At 40.2% G+C, this 24,903-nt stretch overlaps 2 protein-coding genes across 3 annotated transcripts in view; both read right to left on the reverse strand.

Annotated features, from left to right (window-relative positions):
• Positions 1 to 11,247: 11,247 nt before the first annotated feature.
• Positions 11,248 to 24,254, reverse strand: CAVIN4 (caveolae associated protein 4). 2 transcript variants are annotated; one of them, XM_025888518.2, is made up of 4 exons: positions 24,116 to 24,254; positions 23,074 to 23,161; positions 22,514 to 22,969; positions 11,248 to 14,676 (listed from the first exon to the last, which is right to left on the reverse strand). In XM_025888518.2, the coding sequence occupies exons 3-4, from the start codon at positions 22,919 to 22,921 to the stop codon at positions 13,999 to 14,001; spliced, it is 1,086 nt and encodes a 361-aa protein (XP_025744303.2). In that variant the 5' UTR covers positions 22,922 to 22,969; positions 23,074 to 23,161; positions 24,116 to 24,254; the 3' UTR covers positions 11,248 to 13,998. The 2 variants fall into 2 exon arrangements, with proteins under 2 accessions (XP_025744303.2, XP_025744304.2); XM_025888519.2 differs by lacking the exon at positions 23,074 to 23,161 and having other exon boundaries at positions 24,116 to 24,213.
• The window catches only part of TMEFF1 (transmembrane protein with EGF like and two follistatin like domains 1), an 80,672-nt gene continuing 79,200 nt past the window's right edge, over positions 23,432 to 24,903 (reverse strand). Inside the window, exon 10 of the mRNA XM_025888511.2 lies at positions 23,432 to 24,555. Coding sequence (XP_025744296.1) covers positions 24,471 to 24,555 — 85 coding nt within the window. The 3' untranslated portion in view covers positions 23,432 to 24,470. The remainder of the gene's footprint in view (positions 24,556 to 24,903) is intronic.

Genomic DNA, 24,903 nt, shown 5'->3' on the forward strand with positions numbered 1-24,903 from the left:
ACAAAAACAAACAGGAGTTATAATGGCTCCTTCTGGGGAGTAGAACTGGGTAGGGGAGAGGAGTGGGGCAGTAATTTTGTAATAAACCCTTCTACGTGGTTTGATACTTTTTTCACCAGGCCTGAAATAAAGATGGACAGAAGCTTTTAGATGAGTAAAGTCATTATATAACACTGGACTGGAATTTTAATTACTCAAAGATTACTCTTGTGTCTGAAAGTGACTCAAGGACTTTTTATTATCTGAGAGTGGCTAAAGAAGTTCTAAGACATGCCTGAGATAATCTGTGGGAAAAGAACACAGTGTCCTTCTGCTGGCACTTCTTTGATCTCAGCTCTCTCGATGTAAGGGCACCCACAGGAAGTACACTGAAAAAGAGCTAGTTTAGAATTGAGCTCTGCTAGTAAGAGCACTTGTGATGAGCACTGGGTAGTGCATGTAAGTGATGAATCACTAAATTCTACACCTGAAACTAACAACTAACTGGAATTTAAATAAGAACTTGGGAGAAAAAAAAGAATTGAGCTCTGCTTATTCAGTGGAACTGGGATTTGGACAACTCTGAATCTAGGGATAGCCTTGGTTTCTGACAGAGAGCTGACCAAGCTCCTTTATTCCATGAAAGTTTTCCTTGCTCCCTGCAGATTGACTCTGATAATGCTGTAGCATCAAAACCATATTTTGATGGCATTGACCAATATATCAAAATATTTGGAGGCATGAATCAGTAGTGAAACAGACCATCCTGGTGGTGAGTTTGCAAAGGAGGACTTGGCTAAAAACCTTGAAACCATCATCCTGCCCATAAAGAAGATATAAAAGGGTAAGAAGAGTATAGTTTGGAAGAGGGTGGAGGACTTCTTTGGAGCCCTGCTGATCTCCCAACCAAAGGTGCTGGGTATGAGAGGCTTGCCTCTAACTTGAAGCTTAGCGGAGGGGACCTCCGCAGGATCCCTCGGAGAGTTTGCAGTTGAGGAGTCGCAGTGTATTACTGTCTTGACTCCCACCTGGGAAATATGGGAAACAATGGTGACTTCCAGCAAACCCTCAGGGCTGATTCTTTTTCTTATGGAGCACTTTCATAGGTTTCTCCTGCAATGCCTCTCCTCCAGCAAGCCGCTCAACTTCTGCATCTAACAGTACAGCTCCTGCCCCCTCTGCTGAGGACCCCTTACCCCTGAGAAAGGCCCTTTAGGAGAGTTCTTATCCAAGTGACCATCACGCCGGCTCCCTACCACAGACCCACCTGGCGCAGGTAGAACTCATTCATCATTGTTCTCCTCATAACTGCAACCGGTTCCTAAATCTAATTTCACCTATAGGAAGGTAACTGCTCTTGCCTACGCACAAAGCTTTGAATTAACAGCGTGGCTGTCAGCCATAATACCAGCTCAAGAAAATATTGGTAGACTGTAAACAGACCAACACACTCTCCAAACTTCTGGGTTGCACGGGTGGAACCGCAGACTGTTCCAGTATAAGTACATAATTATATTTTAATTAACGAATTCCCTATTGGTGGATGGTTAGATCGCCACCAATTTTTTATTAACACAATTTCTACAAATCAAACTGCGGGGTCACACGGGGCTCCAGTCAGGCGCAGAACAAGTATCCCGACGCTCGGGAGACAAACCCCCTGCCGCATCTCGGCGCCTGCGCACTGAAGCGGGCCCCCCCCCTCCGTCGCTCCTGCAGCGCGCATGCGTCATCCAGCCCGTATTCCGCGTCCATCTTCTCCACTCCTGTAGCCTCCTTCGAGAGATGCAGTCTTCACTCCTCCTGCTTCCTTGTAGAACCCGTTTCAAGTTGGTGAGGGGTGGCATCTGGAACAAACCCGGTTCTGGAGAGCACTCCCCTCCACGGCCCGCCTGCCTGGAAGCGTGTGCTTACCCGCCTACCTGTGGGACTGGGCAGGGCTCCAGGAAGGCAGGGAGCCTATCAGAAACGAGGTCCCGCCCCCTTCGCAGCACCTGCTCCGGACAGGTGGGGTGGTAATCTACTTGAAGATTTGTTGTGAGGGTTAAAGAAATTACTAAAAGTTCCTGATACTTAAAGAGCATAAATAATTTGTAGCTACTGTTACCTCCCTCGATGTCTACTCATTTTCCTTCCGTATTAGTAATTTGGCTCCACTTCTCCGAGATTTATCTTGTGTGTTCAATCCTCTTTCACTTTCTCAAGAACTTCTAGTCACTCCTGTAGCCTCCACTTTATACTTTTCTAACTGCACATTTTCTTTCAGCCCATCTCCCCATCATTTATATATAAATATCCTTCTGTTGTCTTGGGTTCTCACTGCTGTCTCTACGTCTCCTCGTTCTTCCTATCTCATGAAAACTGTAAAAGTTTACCATATCCATCTCTTCTTCCCTCCTACCCCATTTACTTCACTGGAACCTCGCTTCCTGTACCCACTCCACTAAAACTGTCCCCAGCAAGTGCCATTAGATACAATGAACAAACATTTCCGTGCTGCACTCTCCACACCTGACACGTCTGCATGAAATCTCTGTAAACCCCTCTGCGCTCCCAATGGTATCCATAATGCTCACACTCCTCTCGTTTTCCTACCTGTAATAACTCTTTATCGGCCATAAGTTTGTCTTCCTTGTCCTGCCTCCCTCTTCTGGTTCCCAGGTCACACCAGTCCTGTTTCTTTCACTCTCTTTGCATAGGTGAACTCTTTCATGTCACTGTTTTGCAGTGTCAATGACCCTAATTCCATACCTCTAGCCTAGATCTTTCTTCTGAGCTTCAGACTCTTGGATATCCCACAGGAACCTCAGACTTGACATCTCTAAAACTTACCTTTTTCAGCAAACCTGCTTCAATTTCTGTATATTATCGTTTTCCTGTGCTCCTCATCTCAGTGGATGGCATCATGTGCTGTCTCAAGCCAAAAATGGAGCAGCTACCATAGACTCCTCCCTCGCCCTCATGCCCAGTTGTGGGTCTGTTCCCTAGGAAAAAGACTCTTGAGACTTGAGTGCCGGTGGTTGGGAGGGGGTGCTCTGAAGAATAGCACCTGTAGGACTGAGGGAGGGAGGCTGAGGTGGAGGGAGTTGAATAGTTAATGCAGTTCAGACAGTGCCCTCAGCCAATCCCATGGTGACCTGGAATGGCCTTTCAGAATTGTTCCACACTGAGGCAAAATGTGGAGCACAAACCCCCCAATTAACCTGTCACTGGATGTGGGCTGCTTTCAGGAAGGTGTATGCCTTAGGTGGGTGGCTCTCTGTGCTGAGGGCAATTCCTATAGAGGGTCTAAGCTGAGAGAGGCATCAGCCATCAAAATTCTCAGCATCTGGAGGGACGAGAGCCTTTTCTAAAAGAGGAAAATTGGGCATCACACCACAGTACCCACTACATCCCCATATTCAGCCACCAAGAGTTTTACCTATTTCTACATTTTAATTGCAAGCAAGATCCCTCCTTCTTTAGACTACTCTCTTCACTATTCAAAAAATACTTATATTTGAGTGTCTAAATGCACCAGGCACTGTGGCAGGAACAAAGTAATGGGTGAAGCAGACATAGTTTCAGCTTTCAAGTTGGGAAGTGAACAATCCTCCAAATATATACTTTAAAACTATGATACGTGTTCTGAAGAAAAATTAAAAGTGCAGAATTCCAGAATTGTGCAACATCACCATAAATAAATAAATAAATAAATAAATAAATAAATAAATAAATAACAGAATGCTATGAGATCTTACAAGAAAGGAGGCTTGCCCAGCAGAGTACTAGGGTGGAGACAGGGAAAGTTTCCCTGAAGAAGTGTCAAAGACGAGTGGGGATTTACTAGGTACATGCATGGCTATTGGATTGGAAAGGGAGTGGAGAGGTGTGGACAAGATAAGGAAACTGCCTTTGCAAAGTCTTGTGACAGATGGGACAAGGAGCTGGAGGACCTGAAAGACCAGCACGTCTGCCACGCAGAAACTGAGAGGGAAGAGCAGTAAGAGATGAAAATGAAGAGGCAGGCAGAAACCAGGTCATGCAGAGCTAGATATTTGGGCCTTTTTTCCCTACAAGTAATGAAAGCCAATGAACAGTTTTAATCTCTGTGTAGCATAAATGATGTACCTTAGTTAAGCAGAATATTCAACCACCCCTGTTAATGTAGATAAAATGGATCATATAGATATATAAAAGTGTTAAAAGCTACATTCTGCTATATTCAATGAAGATAATATTATTACAATAGGCTGTTTCTCTACTTCTAATGGCTACTTATGGTTCCTCTGAAGAGTAACTCCTAGCTATTATTGACTGATTACTAAATGCCAGTGTGTTAAGTGCTTTATATAAATTAAATGACTTAATAAAGCATCTTTATGAAGTGGGTACTATTTAGACATTGAGATACAGAGTGCAACTTGTATAAGTTCTCGCAACCAGTAAATGGCAGAATAAGACATGAAGCCAGATGTCTAATTATAAAGCTAAAGCTATTGACTAATACACTGAAATACCCTACCTAAGCTTTGGAAACATCCAACCTCACATGAGTATTTCCACACTGCCTTGAACTTCCTCCCATCATGCCCAACTCATGAGATCAGACCTATTTTGTAAATCAGTGTCCACAAAACCCCATACAACAAACCACAGCCTACCTTTTGAGGGCCACCCCTAGAACCAGAGCACTTTCTCCTGGTTGATTTCACTGGTCCTGACTTATTCCCTCCTCACCAGCCTATGATTTGGATGCTCCAATCTTCTGGCAGCTAAACCCAACAGCTTTAAAAAATATTTGCTAGAAAAATACAAACTCACCTGAATATGAGCCAAAGAAAAACAAGAAGGCAAATCTGCTGTAGTCTTGTCCTAATAATAACTGTTTATTATCCTGTTTTTGATTCTGTTAAAGCTCACCCTCTATTCCTAATCGAGAGCTATTACGTTTCCCAAACCATAGGTTTATAAAGTTATGAAAGTATCCACTAGATGTCAGCCTTGAGCTGCAATGGGGTTTACTGGGATGGGACCAAGGAGTAAGCTATTAAGGAGGGAGCATGAACTGGAAAACGTTTGGAGTTTGGGTGACTTTTTTTTTTTTTTTTTTTTTTTGCAGTGTAATTGTAGTTAGCTCTTTTTACCAACACCATAGTTTGATTTTTCAACAAGTATAATTAGATCAATACATTAGATCGTGTCACTTCTCTGCTCAGCAAGGTCCAGTTCCCTTCTCATTCAGAATAAAAACCAAACTCCTTACCACAGCCTATGACACCCACTCCTCCATTCCCATCCTCACCCACTTCAGCCACACTGTTCCCTGAACCCACCGAATCAGGACACTGTGGCCACCATCTCAAGAGAGGCCCTCCCAGACAACCCTTTGTAAAATGGCATCCAACTTGCACCACAACACCCATAATGCCCTACCCCCTCCCCATTCTTATTTTTCTTCATAATACTTATCACCTGAAATATTACATTTACTGTCAGTGTCTCTCTGGAATGTTAGCTCTCTGAAAGCAGCAACTTTTGTATTATTCACTGCTTTATTCCCAGAGCCTAGAATAGTACCAGGCTTATAGGTGGTGCTCAATTAAATACCATATAAATGGATTACCTTAACTCAAAGATACTCAGAAAAGATCTCATACTTCAGAGTCATTTGTTTTCATTCAGTAAATACTTATTAAATACCTAATATATAGAAGGCATTGAATTGTGGGAAGTATGAGACATTATCTTATTGATGAGAAGCAAAGTCTCTTGCTCTTGTAACATCTCAGAGAGAATGCATGCTCAATATCTAAAAGGTTTTACAAAAAGAACTATATGACAATCATGGCTGCCCACTGTGGAAAACTGGAACAACAAAAACATGATGCATGCATTCATCTTTAGGCATATTTACTACCCTGCCTCCAAATAGATTGTTCAATTCTTAAACTGTTCCTGAAAGATGTTTTCTGCAGAGTAGGAGCCTTTGTGGGTAACCCAATTCCCTTCCCCTGCATTTGAAACCCACTTATTTTGCTTTGTCCTCAATAACAATAAAAACTACCCAATTACCTTTCTCCAGATTATTCAATATGCACTATTTAAAGGTGTTCCTGGCTTTGATCTTTAATTCAAAGCTGAGTTGTATTTTTGCCCGGAAGACTCAATTAAGTTTCATGATTTCCATGTCCATTCTCTCATTCCTACACCTCATGCCCTTGGGAAAAAAATAATCATTGTCCTTTCTGCAAAAAAAAAAAAAAAAAAAAAAAACGGAAGCCAAGAAAAATAATCCACCATATGCATATGGTGTAGGTTCCATCAAACCATTAGGAGTAAATTCAGGCTCCTCTGGACCCAAACCAATTATTTAGCTTCTTTCCAGCCCCTCTACCCTCACAAATGCAGTCATTCTGGGCGGGGGGGGGGGGGGGGGGGTGCGGAGGGAGATGCTTAAGCAAATTATCACTGGAAAATGATGATTTTTTAAGAAATACATTTAAGTAAATCTTAAGTGATTTTACTCTCCAACACAGCTTTACTGGTAATGCTGCTGTTTAATATGAGAAATATGTAGGAGTTTCAAATAGAGAACATTTTGGTGCACTTTCCTATGGATCTACAACATGTGATCTATTTGGATATTTTCTCTCATGTTTAAGAAAATTTAGTCGTGTTTCTTTACAGCCAACAAGCATATGAATGTTTCCCTCTGAAATCTTCTCCATTGCTTTGAACTACAGCCAAGCACATCCCATGCATAATCCTATTATTTCTTCTCCTTATGGAAACATTCCAAATAAATGTGGCCACTTGAAAGGTGCTGATACAATTAAAATGGCAAACTCATTTCAATGGATTTTACTTTACCTTAAAACAATATATTTACATAACCAGTTTGTTGGGAATTTAAAGCTTATTTAGATAAAAGGCCTAATGAGACTCTGATAAGTTATGAATATTAGCCCACAAGATTTCAAGGATAACTTGGCTGCTTTACAGCATTATGCAGTAAGCAAATTTCAGCCAGGAGTAATACCTTAATGGACTCACAGCAAGAAAGTGAACCAAACCCCCCAGATTGTGGCGCTCATTCTAGTTCTAAATTTAAGCTTAGAACAATACCTAATTGTTTCTCTTATTTTTAAGTGAATGATATTAGGAAGGTTTAGAAACCAGACAATGTTTGAGGACAGAGAATTCCTGCTCTTACAAAGGTAATGACGGTCACAGACTGATGAGAAAATTGTTCTTGAAATGAGAGCCCAAGAATTGTTCAGAAAATAGCTTAATTTAGAAGGTAGCCAACTTCTTCCTTCGAAGTCCAACTGCCCCAATTTTGTCATAAAAACACACAATTTCACTTTTCTGTACTTTATCTAACAACCGTGTTTCTCCAGCCCTCTCCTCTGGACTATGACCTACTTGCCTGAGACCCTCCCCTTGGTCCTACCAAGGAGATGAGCACCTCAATTCAGTGTGTCCAAACTAGGCCTATGAGGAGTAGCAGCTACCTTCACGGGGCTGTTTAACTCTGCACTTAAGGCCTCAACAGCACAAACCAGGCTGTGGCTTCAAATTGGACCATACGTTCTGGTGTGGTGGGTTTTATGGCCTAGGACCCCCAGTCTCTCTGCCTCTCGTCTCCTTGCTACCTGCTAACCTGAGGGGAGGTCTTCCATTCCTGCTGCTCCCTGTGGGTAAGCATGTGAGGCAGGCCTGTGGGTTTCACTACTAGCTGATAAAATGAACTCTGCTTCCACACCACAAACCTTGCTGCTCTCCCGATTGCCACCCTAGAGCAGGCAGGCAGACAGAAATCACCTGTCTTGGGCGCCTGGGTGGCTCAGTTGTTAAGTGTCTGCTTTCGGCTCAGGTCATGATCCCAGGGTCCTGGGATTGAGCCCCGCATTGGGCTCCCTGCTCAGCGGGAAGCCTGCTACTCCCTCTCCAACTCCCCCTGCTTGTGTTCCTGCTCTGTCAAATAAAAAAATTAAATCTTTAAAAAAAAAAAAAAATCTCCTGTCTTAGGTCTAAGTCACAGTTTCCAACAGAATTTACCAGATGCTCTATATTTGAGAGATTTACTGGACTTTTGCCAGCCAGTAATAATGACACCTTGGTCTCCATTTTGCTGACAATCCTCATATGAACTCTTCTATCAGCCAGAACCTTGGAGAAAACAAAATGGGTTGCATCAGACCCCATCTTCAAACCCCTAATACATTTGTGAGGCCATGACTCCGACATAACACCAAAGACACCAAGGAATTAGATTTGCAACCACAGTAGCCACAATGAGATTGAACCATGGCAGCTGATAGGAGTAGCTACATAAAACTGGGTAATTGGCCTTGGTCACTGTACCAGGTTATAGCAGTTTTTACTATGTCAGCTGCTTTGACACTGTCAATCACAGCTCTAAATGGAATCTTCAGGTGCCAAACAACGAATATTAGGAAAAAAGAAACAAAACACATCCATTCTAAGAATCAGGAGAAGCTTTTCTTTGGACCATACAATGAGCAAGCAGAAATCTGGCCTTGAGCAAAGACATAGATGGGAGAAGTTCTCACAGTTGCCTTAAACCTGAAAGACAATGCTGCTTCTCAAGGACTTTGGAGTCCTAGTGGCTAGGACAACACACTCGCTAGAGCCAGGAAATCAGGCTTTGCTTCAAACATGAGTGAGAACCTAACGGCTTGATTAGGCAGACGTCTAATTTAGGAACTTATGGAGTACAGGCATGGCTCTCCTTTGGCATTCAGGCCAAGAACCAGGAACCAAGGTTATCGGAGCAGAGAGTAAGAGGAGCATCGGGAGAATGTGGTCTTAACATCCCTGGACAGAATATTTTATTTCCTATCTCAGTGAATGGCAAAGCTACTTGCCCAAGTTCTAGTTATCATTTTCTCCCCCATCACAAGCCACATCCAAGTTTATACCGTTCACAGTTGTTTTTTTTTTAAGATTTTATTTATTTGACACAGAGAGAGAGACAGTGAGAGAGGGTACACAAGCAGGGGAAGTGGGAGAGGGAGAAGCAGGCTTCCCGCTGAGCAGGGAGCCCAACGTGGGGCTCGATCCCAGGACCCTGGGACCATGACCTGAGCCGAAGGCAGACGCTTAATGACTGAGCCACCCAGGCGCCCCCCCACTCCCCCTCACCCCCGTTCACAGTTCTGTTAATGCTATAGGGCAGGTGCTACTCTCTCACCTAGGAAAACATAAAGGCCCTAGTAACTGGTCTCCCTGCCTCTGGTATGGTAATAAGAGCATCCTTTTGTAAACAAATCATAGCACTCCATGGCTTAAAATCCATCAATGGCTCTCTGTGGCCTTTGACATAAAACCCAAAACACCTTCACACAACCTCCATAACTGAATCTTGCCTTGAATTCTGTTATTTAGCTGACTCTTCATTAGTCTTCAAATGGCAACTGAAGCATCATTTTCTCTAGCTTTCCCTGGCAGCCCCTAGCCCGCTTGTTAGATCCTTTTCCTCCGTGGTCCCATCATCCTTTCTTAAACCTGAGGCTCCTATCAAAACAATATTGGTGATAGTCATTGGGGAGGGTATGTGCTATGGTGAGCACTGTGAATTGTGTTAGACTGATGAATCACAGACCTGTACCTCTGAAACAAATTAATACATTATACGTTAAAAAAAAAGAAGATAGGAAGGGTAAAATGAAGGGGGGGGGAAATCGGAGGGCAAGATGAACCATGAGAGACTATGGACTCTGAGAAACAAACTGAGGGTTCTAGAGGGGAGGGGGGTGGGGGATGGGTTAGCCTGGTGATGGGTATTAAAGAGGGCAAGTATTGAATGGAGCACTGGGTGTTATACGCAAACAATGAATCATGGAACACTACCTCAAAAACTAATGATGTAATGTATGGTGATTAACATAACAATAAAAAATAAAATAAAATAAACCAATATTGGGCTACCTAACTCCTCCACCAGGGGAAGAAATCCTTAACTGCAAGAACCATGTCCTTCATGATATTTAATGATAGCTAGCACATGGGAGGCTCCCCCAAGTGCTGGTGACCCAAAGAGGAATAAAATACAATTCCTGCCCTTGAGAAGCATAGTCTAGTCTAGAAGGCAGTTAAACAAATAAACTAGAATACAATGTAAGTGCTACAAAAGATGTATGATCAGAATTCTATACAAAGCATCTTCCATTCCTACAGTTCCATCATCTTATACACAGCACTACTCACGTTGCTGAATTTTTGCTTGACTGTCTCCCAGAACACTGTAAGCCCAGGATAAGGATTGGGAAAGTGGAGGGGAGGGGGAGACACAGACTGTGTTCTATTCATCTTTGAATCCTCAGTGCCTGACATAGAAGCTGGCATATAAATGTGCTGTATATATTGAATATACGGAGTAATTAAGCATACCCTTCCTGAGGGGTGGGAGGTGACCAAAGAAAGCTAAAATGAGGAAATTGACATTATCACTGAACTTGAAAGTCATCACCCAGAATGACAGGGAGACAAATGGCATAAGCAAAGGCATCAAGAGGCAGAGCGGTTGGGGGAGGGGAGAGGCTGGACAAGCACAGCTGATTTTAAAAAGATGAACAAAGGGGGCGCCTGGGTGGCTCAGTCTGTTAAGCGTCTGCCTTCGGCTCAGGTCGTGACTGTGCCCCGTATCGTGCTCCCTGCTTGGCGGGGAGCCTGCTTCTCCCTCTCCCTCCCGCTCTGCCTACTTGTGCTCTCTGTCAAATAAATAAATAAAAATCTTTTAAAAAAATGCACAAAGTAAATTCAAAGCCTGAGTACATTCTACCACTTCACTCCATCCTCTCAGGGATCCTTGGATATCCTAGTAGACTCACAGTGAAGAGGTACTTATCCTAGGTCCCCTATCTACCTATGAAATACACTGAAAAATTCTGACCTGGTAAGGACAGCTACAAATCCTCATGCATCACATAACTCAGAGGTAGTTGGTCCCAAGAATCATATACAAAATTCAGCACTAAGGCTTCTTCATTTTTCATTCACTTTCAAACTAGGTAATAGCATGCCCAAAATTCAAATAGAATTGAGGATAAGACCATAGTCATCATTCCCCATAGTCTTGACTCAAATATGCCAGAGCAATTTATTTTGGGAATGTAAACTATAATTTTTTTTAGTAAGATTCAATAAAAGAAGCTGTAGAAAATATGTCTCAGAAAAAAAAAAGGCTCAGTAATTTGGGCCTGGAATGGAATTGTACAGCTAACAATGATTCTGTGAAATATTTTATGTAACAGAACCCATGCTCTTTACCTGGTAAGAGTGACAATGAACTTCAGGCTTCGTTCTAAACCAAACCGTTAAATGTGCATAAAAGGCAAAGAATGGAGTCAAAATGAAAATATTGTATTTCAGTTTGTATTTTTAATTTATGAAAACTTGTCGAAAGGAGATCACACACACACACACACCCCCCAACACATTCCCAGCAAGCTGGATTTTCATGCTCCTCTCATCACTACTGTACATTTGGCCTGTTTTAACGAACAAGCCAGAACCAGGCCACCATAAACTCTCAGAGGAAAGCCCCTGGATCTGCCATGAGTAGAAGACAGAACTACACCACCGAGGCTCCCTGCCCTTGGTGTCTATGGATGTTGCACGATTTTGCCCCATAAAAGGAAAAAAAGATAAATCCTGCTCATGTTTTTATTGAATAAATTGTTGAGAATCAGAAAGTCTGTTCTGTGTTGTCTGAAACTTCTGAACTAAGGGACCTTGACAAGAATATTCTTTGCATTAAATGGCGATGTGTGATTTTACAGCCTATAATAAATAGACACTCATCAAGAAAATGGGGTGAAAAGGGAAAAAATTATGAATGGAGAATCGAGAAATACCCTAAATATGGTGGAAAATGTCAAGAGACAGAAGCAATATGAAGGGAAAAATCCTAGTACCAAGAAAGCAGTATAAGGTTTCAGTGAAACTCTGGTAACATTCAATTGTGTTTCTGGGGTGTACAAAGTCTATCAGGATGAAAAGCTGACCAGGTTATAATGCTTTCCACATCAAAATTCAGATATATCTATATGGGAAATGTTCCATAATGTCAAGTCTGGTGATATAATAGGTCAGTAAGCAAACAAACTTTACAAAAATTCCTTGACAGTAATATTTACAGAAAAATATTTTAGCCCAATTGACATTTACTCTGCGTAGGGTTAGAAAAAAGAAAAAGCTTACAACTTCTTATATTCTTCTTAACTTAGAAACATATCTATTATGAGAAGGGTTACTATATCAAATTCATGCCATGTTATTTGATTAGTGAAAATATTTACAAATAGGATACCAACATCAAACTTTATAATATTATCCTTTTAAAATTCAAATTTATTATGGTTTAAGGAAATATGTGACGAGGCATCCAAGCTCTTTCTAAACTACAAAAATTTTTTTAAATTGTTCTTTCCAAAGACTGTTGTAAACACTTTAGTTTTCAATATAAAAAGATAATTGAGATGCACAATTCATGACTTTATGTATTCTTGCAGAATGAAGAGGGAATGATATTGAATTAAACTCCCAAACCCAAATATCTGGGTAATCAAATACTTTAACGCTGATATGTGTGTCTGTCTCTATCTGTGTATATTTATTATAAATTTTAACTACTACAGGAGCACCCCAAATTCATCTGAAAGCTGCCTGTCTAAACTCTTCAAATTCAACAATTCCATCATTTCTTCCCCATTATAAAACCAGAAGATTTAAACATACCAGAAGTGCAGAACCAGTATGACCATTTCTCTCATTCGAAGAGATTGGTCCAGATTGGCTAGATCTAAAGCTAATGGTTAAGTGGAGTCTGGCTTCCTCCCAAACCAGCTACAATGAATTCCTATGATCACTGTTTTGGACAGACAGGCCCTGAGGGGTTCGCTCTGGAAAACAGAAACATAAGGTCATTTCCAAACCCACTGCATCAGGAAAGACTTTAGAAAGTCCTCTTGAAGACACACTTAGTTTTACGCTTCATGCAGCTCAAAGATGGCTCTAGTCTACTATAGCTCTAAATCAAAAGAAAATTAGAAAAGGAGTTTCCAGGAAACATTTTAAGACCCTACCCAAGGTTGGATTTTAATCTTTGACAAAAAAAAATGTCGAACATTTATTTCTCATTCCTTATTCTGTGAAAAGGCTTCTGAAGACCAACTTTAGCTTCTGTCCAACCTAGGTCTTCAATGCTTGGCGCTCAAGTCTTTTTCAGAAGGTATAATTATTTCAATTCTGTTCCTGAGGAACCAGTGGGGTTTGTTTTCCTCTGGATGTGCTGTTCCCCCAGAATGTGTAACATTTCCTTTGGCCTTCACAACAGTCCTCCGAGATGGGATAGACAAACCCTCTCCATTTTACTGATGAGTTTACTAGCAGGTGATCTGCCAAGTGGCTTGGTATAAGCAAAGCTATAATGCCAGAACCAAATGCTCAAGTGCAGAACTTCCTATTTTTTACACAAAAGCATCAAAAAGATGTGTGACTACACCTAATGAATCTATTTGACTAATGAATTGACTAATCTCTTTGAACATATGGATGACATAATCCACACATGGGTAATTCCCCTTTGAGCTTGGCCACAACACCCATCTAGACCAAATTTGAGAGTTCACTTGCAAATGATGGCTACAAATTTGCCCTTCCTATGTTTTAGACACCAAACACCTAACTGGCCCTCCCTAAGAAACTGCTTTCCTGCTGGGCAAGAGAAAAGAACTTAAAAATCCACAGCTGCCATAAGAATGACTTAGAAAGCTGATAGAATCATATAAGCCCAGGGGAGAAAAAGGAATTTCCAAGGAAGTTATAAGGAAATGTATAGAATACTTGTGTTATCTTTAAGATTTTAAACATCAGAAATGAAACCAGCCATATCATTCATGTTTTCCTACGAACAAATGTAAATAACTATTTTATAAATGTAAATGACTAAACAAGAAGCTTGTGATTTAAGAGATTTATACTTATATTATGCTTAGTTCCTCTTTATGATTATTGCTTTAAATCTAGCAAAACAGATTCATCATCCTCCACTTTCACCTGGGGTTTAAAAGTAACTTTTAAAGGCTCAGGGGTGGGGATCTCTCCTCCTTCTATGGGAGGATACACCGCCCTGGCCTCCCTGTGGTCTGTTTCACTGCGCTCATCAGTGTAGAGCTCACTGATGGGGCCCAGAGACTCGCTCCTGGCAATGATGTCCACACCCATCTCCCTGACCTCCTCCGCATCTTCAGCCATAGTTTGGTCTTTAGCTTTCCGAAGGCTACGCATCTTAAAAGCTTCCCTTGAGGGAGCTGCATTAGAAATGGATTTCTTAAACCTTTCCCCTGACTGTTTCAGCCTCTCTCCCGACTGCCTTAACCTTTCTCCCGACTGCCTTAGCCTTTCTCTCCTCTCTGGGGTCACTATTCTTGTTCTAATTCTGTTCACTTTCTTGTCAAAATTCTGCCGTGTCTTCTGCATGTTTTCTTTGGAAAATGCCTTTTTGATATTATCAATGCGCTCCCTGCCTGACTTTCTAAGCCTGGCAGATCTGCTTTCTTCGACATAATATTCTTCATCTGAAGACAGATCTATTGGAGGGTCAAAGACATCATCATCGGTCTCCTGATTCTCAGTTAGGCTTCTGTCTTTAACAATAGACAGGGATGTCGGACACCGAGTCTCCTCCTGAAGGACAGAAAAAGAAAGCACATTAGATACCAGTTCTTTTACCTTCTGGCCATGACTTTTCCATCTCCTCCATGGGCTGTGCACCCTCTGTCTGCTCCTTAACTGTTGGTTTTTCTCAGGGTTTCTCTCTCCTTGTCCCTCATTGCTTCATTTCCCAAGCTCAATTGGAGGAACCTGTTCCACTCCTCCGCTTTCAGATCCAATGCTAAGCAAACTCACCAATTTTTATCTTCACCTCTCCCCTTCTCCTAAGATGAAGACACAATTCTAAATGACAGACAGATGTTACCTCCCTGTAACAGAGACACCTCAAACTTAACATGTCAAACTTAACATGTCCAGGAGCACCTGGGTGCCTCGGATAGTTAAGTGTCCGACTCTTGGTTTCAGCTCAGGTCTTTTTTTTTTTTTAAAGATGTTATTTATTTATTTGAGAGAGCAAGTGAGAGAGAGCTAGAGAGCACAAGCAGGGGGAGAGGCAGGGGAAGAAGGAGAAGCACGGGGCTCGATCCCAAGACCCCAGGATCATGACCTGAACTGAAAGCAGATGCTTAACTGACTGAGCCACTCAGGCACCCCTCAGCTCAGATCTTGATCTCAGGGTCATGAGTTCAAGCCCTGCATTGGGCTCCATGATGGACATGGAGCCTACTTAAAAATAAATTAATTAAATAAATAAAAATAAAAATAAACAAATACAAATTTTTTTTAAATGTCCAAAAATTAAGGTCCACACAGCATCCTCTCCACAGCTGCTTCTTTTCCTGGGCCTCTCAGCACCAACCCCCCTCTAGGTGCCACCCAAAGAGAAATCTCAGAATTTTCAACCCAACTATTTCCTCTCCTTCTCATCCCATATCCAGCAGGTCACCAAGCACCATCGATAACACTGCTTAATAACTCCTGCCCCTCCTCCTTCTTTCTTGCCTCTACCAATGTCATAATTCAGGTCTCTGTCATCTCAAGCCTGAACTTTTGCAATAATTCGTCTACCTCCAAAGCATCACCTAAGTACTCCACCCCCAAAACACTAGAACTCATGCAGCAATTCAGTAATGTGGCAGGATACAAAATCAATGCACAGAAATCAGTTGCTTTCCTATACACTAACAATGTAACTATAGAAAGAGAAATCAGGGAATCGATTCCATTTATAATAGCACCAAAAACCTTAAGATACCTTGGAATAAACCTAACCAAAGAGGTGAAGGATCTATACTCTAGAAACTACAGAACATTTATGAAGAAAATTGAAGACACAAAAAGATGGAAAAATATTCCATGCTCATGGATCAGAAGAATAAACATTGTTAAAATGTCTATGCTACCCAGAGCAATCTATACCTTCAATGCCATCCTGATCAAAATACCAAGGGCATTTTTTCAAAGTGCTGGAACAAACAATCCTAAAATTTGTATGGAATCAGAAAAGACCCAAATCACCAAGGAAATGTTGAAAAAGAAAACCAAAGCTGGGGGCATCACACTGCCTGATTTCAAGCTATATTACAAAGCTGTGATCACCAAGACAGCATGGTACTGGCACAAAAATAGGCACATAGATCAATGGAACAGAATAGAGAACCCAGAAATGGACCCTCAACTCTATGGTTAACTAATCTTCGACAAAGCAGGAAAGAATATCCAATGGAAAAAGGACAGTCTCTTCAATAAATGGTGCTGGGAAAATTGGACAGCTATATACAGAAGAATGAAACTCGACCATTCTCTAACACCATACACAAAGATAAACTCAAAATGGATGAAAAGACCTCAATGTGAGACAGGAATCCATCAAAATCCTAGAGAACATAGGCAGTAACCTCTTTGACATCGGCCACTGCAACTTCTTTCAAGATACATCTCCAAAGGCTAGTGAAACAAAAGCAAAAATGAACTTTTGCAACTTCATCAAGATAAAAAGCTTCTGCACAGCAAAGGAAACAGTCAACAAAACAAAGAGGCAACCCACAGAATGGGAGAAGATATTTGCAAATGACACTACAGATAAAGGGCTGGTATCCAAGATCTATAAAGAGCTTCTCAAACTCAACACCCAAAAAACAAATAATCAAGTCAAAAAATGGGCAGACATGAACAGACATTTCTCCAGAGAAGACATGCAAATGGCTAACAGACACATGAAAAAATGTTCATCATCATTAGCCATCAGGGAAATTCAAATCAAAACCTGGGAAAACTTTCTAAAGCATAGCTCTGATCACATCCTTTTTCTACTTTAAAACTTTTGGGAACTCATCAATATTCACAGGAAAGAGTCAGTTCTTTAATATGATTAGAAGGCTCTTCAGTTTGAGCTAAACCTACTTTCTAGTCCAGCAACACACAACCACTCTCTGCTCCTCAAACACAGTGTTTTCATCTCTCTATGTCTTTGTATATTTTTTACTACTTTTTTTTTTTTGCTTCTTTTAATGCCTTTCACCCCTTTTCAGCTCTGTCAACAAAATCTTCAAGAATCAATTCAAATGTCCCCAACTTCCCCCCAAGAAGCTAATTCTTTCTCCAATTCACACCAGAATGACATGTACACACCTCTACTTAGAATACTTAATCACTGTTTGAATTGAATTTGAAGTCTATTCATTTATATACTGAGGCCTTCACTAAATAATAGGTTTGATGAAAGCAGAGATGCGTCCTATGTTTTACACCCAGTATCTATCAGAGAGCCTTGTACATAGTAGTTATCCTCAATAAATGACTGTTCAATCAAATAGGATATACACCTTTGTTCAACAGTTTCTAAGCACCTAGCAAGCACCAGTCAATGTTCTAGGAAGTGAGAACCTCCTGAGAAGAAAAGAGTAAAAGAGCTTATATTCTTGAAGAGAGAGAAATAAACAAGTTAAATATATAGTCTGTTGAATGGTGGTAAATGCTAAGGTGAAATATAAAGTAGGGAAGGGGGATATGCAGTGACTAAGGAAGATGCTTAGAAAGTCCTCACTGATAAGATGACATCCTGGCCTAGACCAGAAGGTAATGCATATATTTGGGAGGAAAACCAAAATGGGCAAGGAAGGCAGTATGGCAGGAGCAGAGAGATCAAGGGGCAAGAAGAGGAGGAAAGAGGTTAAGAGAGGTAGTGGGAGGGCCAGCTCATGTACGGTTCTGTATCCAATAATAAGAACCATGGCTTAAGCAGACGGCAGACACTTAACCGACTGAGCCACCCGGACGCCCCTGCTTCCATATTTTTATAATGAAAATTCTTTTCACTAAACTGGCGCCCCTAATAGGAAGCCCTTTTAAAAGTTTTGAGAATAGTGACATGATTTGACCCATGCTGTAAAAGGATCACTCTGGTGAAAACAGGCCCTAGGGGGTGAGATAAGAAGCAAGGAGAGTGCCTGGAAACCCCTGAGGTAAGTCAGTTGAGAGATGCATGAAGATGCTGGTAGAGACCATGATGAGAAGCAGTCTGATTCCAGATCTCCTGGGAAGGTAGGCGCTAACAGGACTTACTGCTAGATTTGTATGTGGAGTATCAGAGTCAAGGACGATTTTCAAGTACATGACCTGAGCAGCAGAAGGATGGATTTCCCATTAACTGACATGGGGAAGAAAGCACGATGAAGAGACTGGAGGGTAAGGTTGGGATCCAAGATGTCAAGTAGGCAGCTGGGTATACAAGCCTGGAATTCAGGAAAGAGGTCTGGACTAGAGATATAACTTTAGGAATCATTAATGTCAAGAACTAAAAATCATGAAACCAGATGAAGGAGACTCCTAAGAGACTGAGTGAATGGGTCAACACTCAATGTTATCCAAACTTCTTGGGGCCAAGGTAAATTTCAGAATTCAGAATATTCAGATTTGGGGAAAAAATATATTACACTACATTTCCAGTCAGACCTTGGGAAGAAACAATTCTGTGAAATAATTATGAATATTCACTCTAAGGTAGGATAAAGAGTATAAACAGCCTTGTGCTATTTCTGATCAGTTTTGTCACCAAATGGGTTCAGGTCAACCCTAGGTCTTGCTACCCAGTATGTTATGGAAACTTTTTTTAGAAATTTTTGGATTTTGGGGTTTAGACAGATAAATGGATTTTGAACCTGTAAATAAAAAGGAAGAGATGAGAAAGAACCAAAAAGGAGAAATATCGGCAGCGAAGCAGAAGGAAATTGAAGAGAGCAGCACCCCCAAAGCCAAGGAAAAAGAAGTTTCAAGAAGAGAGGGAGAGACCAACTACATCAGATGTGTCAAAGGATAAGGATGAGAATTTGATTTGGGAACAAGGCAGACACTGGACACCCTTGCAAACCGGCCCAGAAACACAGCTGCTAAAGAAACCCAAATATTTAGGGATTATTTCCAAAACTAAACAGGCAAAACTTTAAGGATGATGAGATTTTTTTTAAGGGAACCCATGAGTTAAAATTTCTAAAAGAAACTATGCTCCTATTTGAGATCCAGATGAAATCTGTTCAATCAAAAAAATTAATATGTAAGAAATAGGTTTATTCCAAAACCCATCAGCCTGACAGTCAAGAAGGTCCTTGGAACCTTATTTCTTTGGATACTTGCTTAAAATTAAATTCTTTGGCTACAGGATTAGAGAGTCTAGCAGCTTAAAAAAGAAGAAAAGGCAGGTGGGCGTCTCATAACTCTCTGATGAATCAGTGAGAAGCAGCAAAATTATTCCTCTCCTTTCCTGACACCTGCTACAGGGAGTAGCTTCAGCAATACCAAGTGGGCTGGTATGGCCTGAGAAGGTATAATTAGAATAAGAAGGAGCCAAAGAATAATTACTGCTTAGTAGGGGGAAAACCCTCACAATCTCGCTATGAAGGAATAAGACATAGCTTAACTCAGAAATCATATACCCTTTTTTTCAATTGCATGAATTATACAAAATCACACTTAAAAACAAAACAGGTAGTCAGAGAAAGTACTTGTTACATGGATCTCTTTGTTGCAATTCCTACTGAGTCAGAGATACCATGAGTTAATGATGAATATACTGTAATAATAATTGAAGATTATGGGGTTGAGTTACAGTTGATTTTCAAATAATTATTATATATCTTTTTTAAAGATTTTACTTATTTATTTGAGAGAGAGAACACAAGTTGTGAGGAAGGGAGTAGGAGAAGCAGACTCCCCGCTGAGCAGGGAGCCCAACCAGGGGCTCAATCCCAGGACCCTGAGTTCATGACCTGAGCCAAAGGCAGACACTTAACCAACTGAGCCACCCAGGCGCCCCTTATTACATATCTTTTTATGTAAAAGTCCAGGTAAAACAATTTTTGTAACAAAGCGAGTACTATGGTCAGAGTAAAGTGGCTCTTATTGAGTATCAAAGTAACCTAGCTAGGGGACTTTTGAATATAGAGAAGTCCAAGGCTTATCATTAGGGAATGGCCAAACATCTCATTTGGTAACTGCAGGCATGTGGTTTGTAAGCAAAATTGCTAGAAGAGATGGTATGACTGCTGGCTCTCATGAGAAGGTCATTAAGGTGAAAGTATGTTCAAAGAGAAATCATAATTGTATGAAAAAGAGCAGATAATTTTTTTTAATGCCAATGTCCAGGATTAGGTGAAAGTTCCTGTGGGAGATAAAATGCCAATAAAGACTGCCCCGAAAAGATGTATCCAGGGAAAAATTTTTGAGGAAAAACCAAGTGGAAATGAAAGTATACTACAGCTGAATTACTCCAGCTTCAAGTTAATTTTAGTAGGACAGGTGATCTCAGTATAACCACTTATACATATTAACTATGAGAATGAAGTATAAGAATGAATTTTAACTAAATATAACCATGTGCACACTGTACAGTGTTCTAACAGCTCATGAATCATCAAATCCATTGTTATTTGCCTTCATCTTTTCTCTACAAGCTCTACGGTTATAAAGGACAGCAGCTGCTTATAGACAAACTTACTGCTCCCTCAACCACCTAATTTCATAGAACCTTCACAGCATTGTATCTTACAAAGAACAAGATTTGACTTAAATTAGCGCCTCTCAGTAGCTTTTTCATACTATCTTCTACTTATTCAACTCATTACAGAAACTCAGAAAAAAAAAAAGCAAGTTTCAGGGAATAAATAGGTGAATATAGAAAACAATTTTAACTGTAAAACAAAAAACAAAAATTATGTCTATAGACAAGAGTCGATTAGAACTTTTCAGAAACTTCTTTCCTCTAGACTTTGTAGATCTTGATTGGTACCTGGTCCACTCTGCACAAAGGTTCTCAGGAGAAATGCTAGATACCAAGAATGTTTCCTGGCATGCCCCATGCAAGTGAAGGGTGCAATATAACCCATTCCTGCCAATGCCCCTGGAAGGTGAACTGAAGAATGGATCCTACATTCTCTAGTACCAAATCTAGATCCCCATTATATACACTAACCCTGGGACTGGCCTCTTTTTCTTAAATAAAACAGGTTTTTAAAAACAGATCCCAAATACTACTCTGCCATCCCAGTGTAACTTTATCAGTCAACAGAGCACAATGGAGACTTCAAGTGTAGACAATGCTGTGGAGAATTATGGCCCACATCCCTCGTGTCTTATAAATATCTGCCTACATAATCCAACTGTGTTCCCATTTCATTTTGTTTTTACTCTTCGAAGGTTTTCTCCCATGCATAGGGGTATCCATCCATTTTAAAAATACACTGTGACAATGTGTGTGTGTGTGTGTGTGTGTGTGTGTGTGTATACAGTGAATATCCCTGCACACATTCCTGATTTTATGCTTAGAAAAATTCTTTGACATGAAATTTTGGGGCCATTTGTGAAGGTTTGTGAAGGTTCTTAATAACATACTACCAAAACTTCCCTCCAGAAATGTTGTGCCAGTTAATATTCCCACCAGAATATGAAAGTGCTTGTTTTTTTTTAACCCTTAAACTCTGAGTATATGTTTTAATAACTGAAAATACTTAAATAGGCAAAAATGGAATTCTGATCTTTTGTCTTTTATGAACAGTCTGATCATGACTTTCCTGGTTTTCTACCACAGGGGGAAGAGTTCAACTTTTCCCTTTTGATTTGTAAGAGTCCTAAAATATATTACAGATACCATGCATTTCGCCATGGATGTGTTCCTATTTCAAAAAATATGAATGCCAAACGCAGAGTAATATAGGAACATAGCGCAATGCACAATGCCACACTGAAACAACTATATTAACTAAGTGGAGTCAAAAGACTTTGAAATCAAACAGAAGCAATTACTTCTATGATTCCAACATTTGTAAAACTATAACAACTATAAAAACACCTGCCTGATTATTCATTATGAAACAGTTTTTCTGTAACCTACATATTACCACATGTAAAAATTCCAACAGACAAATAATATTCCAAAGAGTTTACATTTTACTGTTTAGAGCTTTTCAGGCTCTCCATGATAAAGGGGAAAACGACACTGTGGGACTATGGGTCCTCGGTTTCTTTTTTATACAACGAAGAGGTGTTTTAAACCAGAGTCTTCTTAGATCTCTTCTAGAACTAATATTCTCAGTCTCCAAAAGGGCACCATGCTGAGATGGCTAATATACTGAAAGAGTCGTACCAATATTAAGTTTCAAAGGCAAGAAATAGCCTCAGCTATGATCCACAGTTCCTATTACACAAAATAGTTGAGAAACTCCACATACTGATAGGATAGCACATTAGTCAACACAGAAATGGCTTTATCCTGGGATTCTCGCTGATAAAGAACTCCACTCCATGAATATATACAATAGTTAGGATGTGATGCCGGAAACTTCTCGTATGACTGGTTGGCAATTCAAGGATGTTAAGATTTTGCAGTAATCAGACCAAACGCAGGTGGCAAGCTTACCTGGAATATTACCACACGGAATTTGTTTTTCTTCATTATTTCCTCTTGCTTGGATTCAACTTTTTTCACGTGAATTTGTTGCCTCTCTACCCGGGCCTTCACGTCTTTAATGTGAGCACTGACTTTTCGCGTTTTCTCAAACAACTTGTTAATGACATAGACTGTATTGCTGTGTGACTGTGAAAGCTTCAACAGGTCAATCTGGACGGACTTTATGGCATTTCCCATTTCCCTGTGTCTCTCCTCTAGTCTCTTCTGGCTCGCCTGCACGCTGTCCACGATGGTGGCTACTTTGTCCAGCACGGTCACAATGGTGAGAGCAGCGTCTTGGTCTTCATCTTCTGTAACGCTTGACAGGCGATTCTGGTGGATTTTATCAGCATTTGAAGCTGACCCATTATGTTCCATTTTAGTTATTTCTCAGTGAAAGATGTCCCGCCACGATCAGTTCTGGCGCTAAGAGTAAAAAGTTAGCTTGGTAACAGGCAACAGGGTTGTTTAAAGGGTTGGAAACCCCACCCCTGGAGACTGGTCAAGTATTTATAACTACAAATACCCACACGTGACTGTTCTGCAACATGAACCCTTGTAGAGCACTGGGTACTGTTCCAAACATGCTTGGCGACTGACTAATGGGCTCAAATAAGTCTGTGTGGAGAGAAGAGGAAAGCTTTAAAAAAAAAAAAAAAGTTCCCCAAAGCTGCCACGTTACTAATATTAAGCCTAGAAGCCAAATGACCAGAAAAGCAAATGCTGCATGTTGGGCAAAGCTTCTGTCTTTAGATAATTTCAAGCAGTATTTGCAAAAGCAAAAGGGAATTTTGAACTGAAATCTTTTCCTACTTACGTCACGTATTAAATGTACTGATTTATCAATAGCAAAGAATGTGGTAAATAAACACACCAAAACAGAGGCCATATAGTGAAAACATTATATTATAACATGCTTTTCCAAACCAAATATTAAAATTAATATTTAATTTTGAACATATTCTTAAATTCTACATGCATAATCTAAACTACAAGTTAAACAGCTGAATACATTCTACTCACATTTCAGATCTCTAAACACCAACGATCTATTAATACAGCTATTACTACAGGACAAATTTGGATAGAGGTCTTAGATAATTTTTAAGCTCACCTAAGAGCACCAATCATTTACAATCATTTTTGCATTTTATTCACAAACACAGATACACTTTGTTTATTTATGTTAAAACAAATATTTTCTTAAAAACAAACGTGTATTAAAGTAGTTTAACTGATAGAGAAGGCTTTATTCCAATCTGTTTGTTAAACAGACTATTTTCACAATATCTAAAAATCTACTTTCCAGTGATCTGTTCCATCTTTGCTACCAGATACTTTTCCAAATTATCAGAATTATTTTTTCAAAGAGAGGAATAATCAAATTCCAATCCATACAACTTATAAATACTTTACATCTAACACACACAACTTTACAGTTCATGCGATAGGCAGTGTCTAAAAAATCAGTTACTAAATCTCAAAAACATTTAAATGTCTATTTAAACACAGTGTCTTCTAGATTTTTTTATCTTTTTTTTTGTAAGAAAAGTAATCTGTAAACATCTTTACCTTTAGTTCATGCTTGGTCATTTGTTGTGGTCATTGTGGAAGAAGTGGGTATGACTTTATAACCATTTGTGAAGTGGTCCATCTTTGCAAAAATATTACATTCCATGGGTAAAGAACAAGTCTTAGAATTACCATGTGGTATAAATTTGTGAAATCAATTTCTGTATTTAAAAACATAAAACAAAGACTACTGAACAGTCCAAAACTGTTGTAGCTGAATATTCTAAATACGAGCCAACAGTACTACACTAAAAATGTCCAAAAATAAGGCCTCTGAAATAAATATTTCCATTCTTTAAAAAAAGACATAATAAATGTACATCACATGGTTAGTGTACATATAAAAGTCATCAGTTTAAACCATTCTGGATGATGTATCTGAAGTAAAATGACCTAGATTTTGCTTCTGTCGTCTTCCTCTGTTGTTTTTAGGGCATTTTCTGTTGAGTTAAAAAAAAAAAATAAAGAAAAGAAAAAGGTCATTTTGTTTAAGAGATTTCAAATGTTTCCAAAGTAATACATGTTTCACACACAAAGCCATATTGGGCAAGAGGATGCTGTTTGATGCAAGACAAGCTGAGGACCAACATGTCAGACTGCTGTCTTCCCTACACAGCTGGGAGGTGAGAGGGTTAGGTACGGGATGCAGGTGTGAGCACAAGCAAAGCTCACTCCTGGGTCTCTACTGCTGCATATGCCTCCCTGAGAGGAATCCCCGCCCTTCTTCTGACCTGACAACTCCCTAGCCACAGTGACTGATAAACACATAAACCTCGGACAGTAGAAAG

This window comes from Callorhinus ursinus, unplaced genomic scaffold, assembly GCF_003265705.2.
Source record: "Callorhinus ursinus isolate GAN/ISIS: 27379988/994484 unplaced genomic scaffold, GSC_fseal_2.0 scaffold24, whole genome shotgun sequence".
Classification (NCBI taxonomy): Eukaryota; Metazoa; Chordata; class Mammalia; order Carnivora; family Otariidae; genus Callorhinus; species Callorhinus ursinus.

Bases quoted from the DNA above. Each gene is read 5' to 3' on its own strand.
- CAVIN4 (XM_025888518.2), bottom strand. From the start codon at position 22,921: ATGGAACATAATGGGTCAGCTTCAAATGCTGATAAAATCCACCAGAAT. The intron at 14,677-22,513 runs GTAAGCTTGCCA...TCTGTCCTTCAG, and splicing joins TCCGTGTGGTAATATTCCAG to GAGGAGACTCGGTGTCCGAC.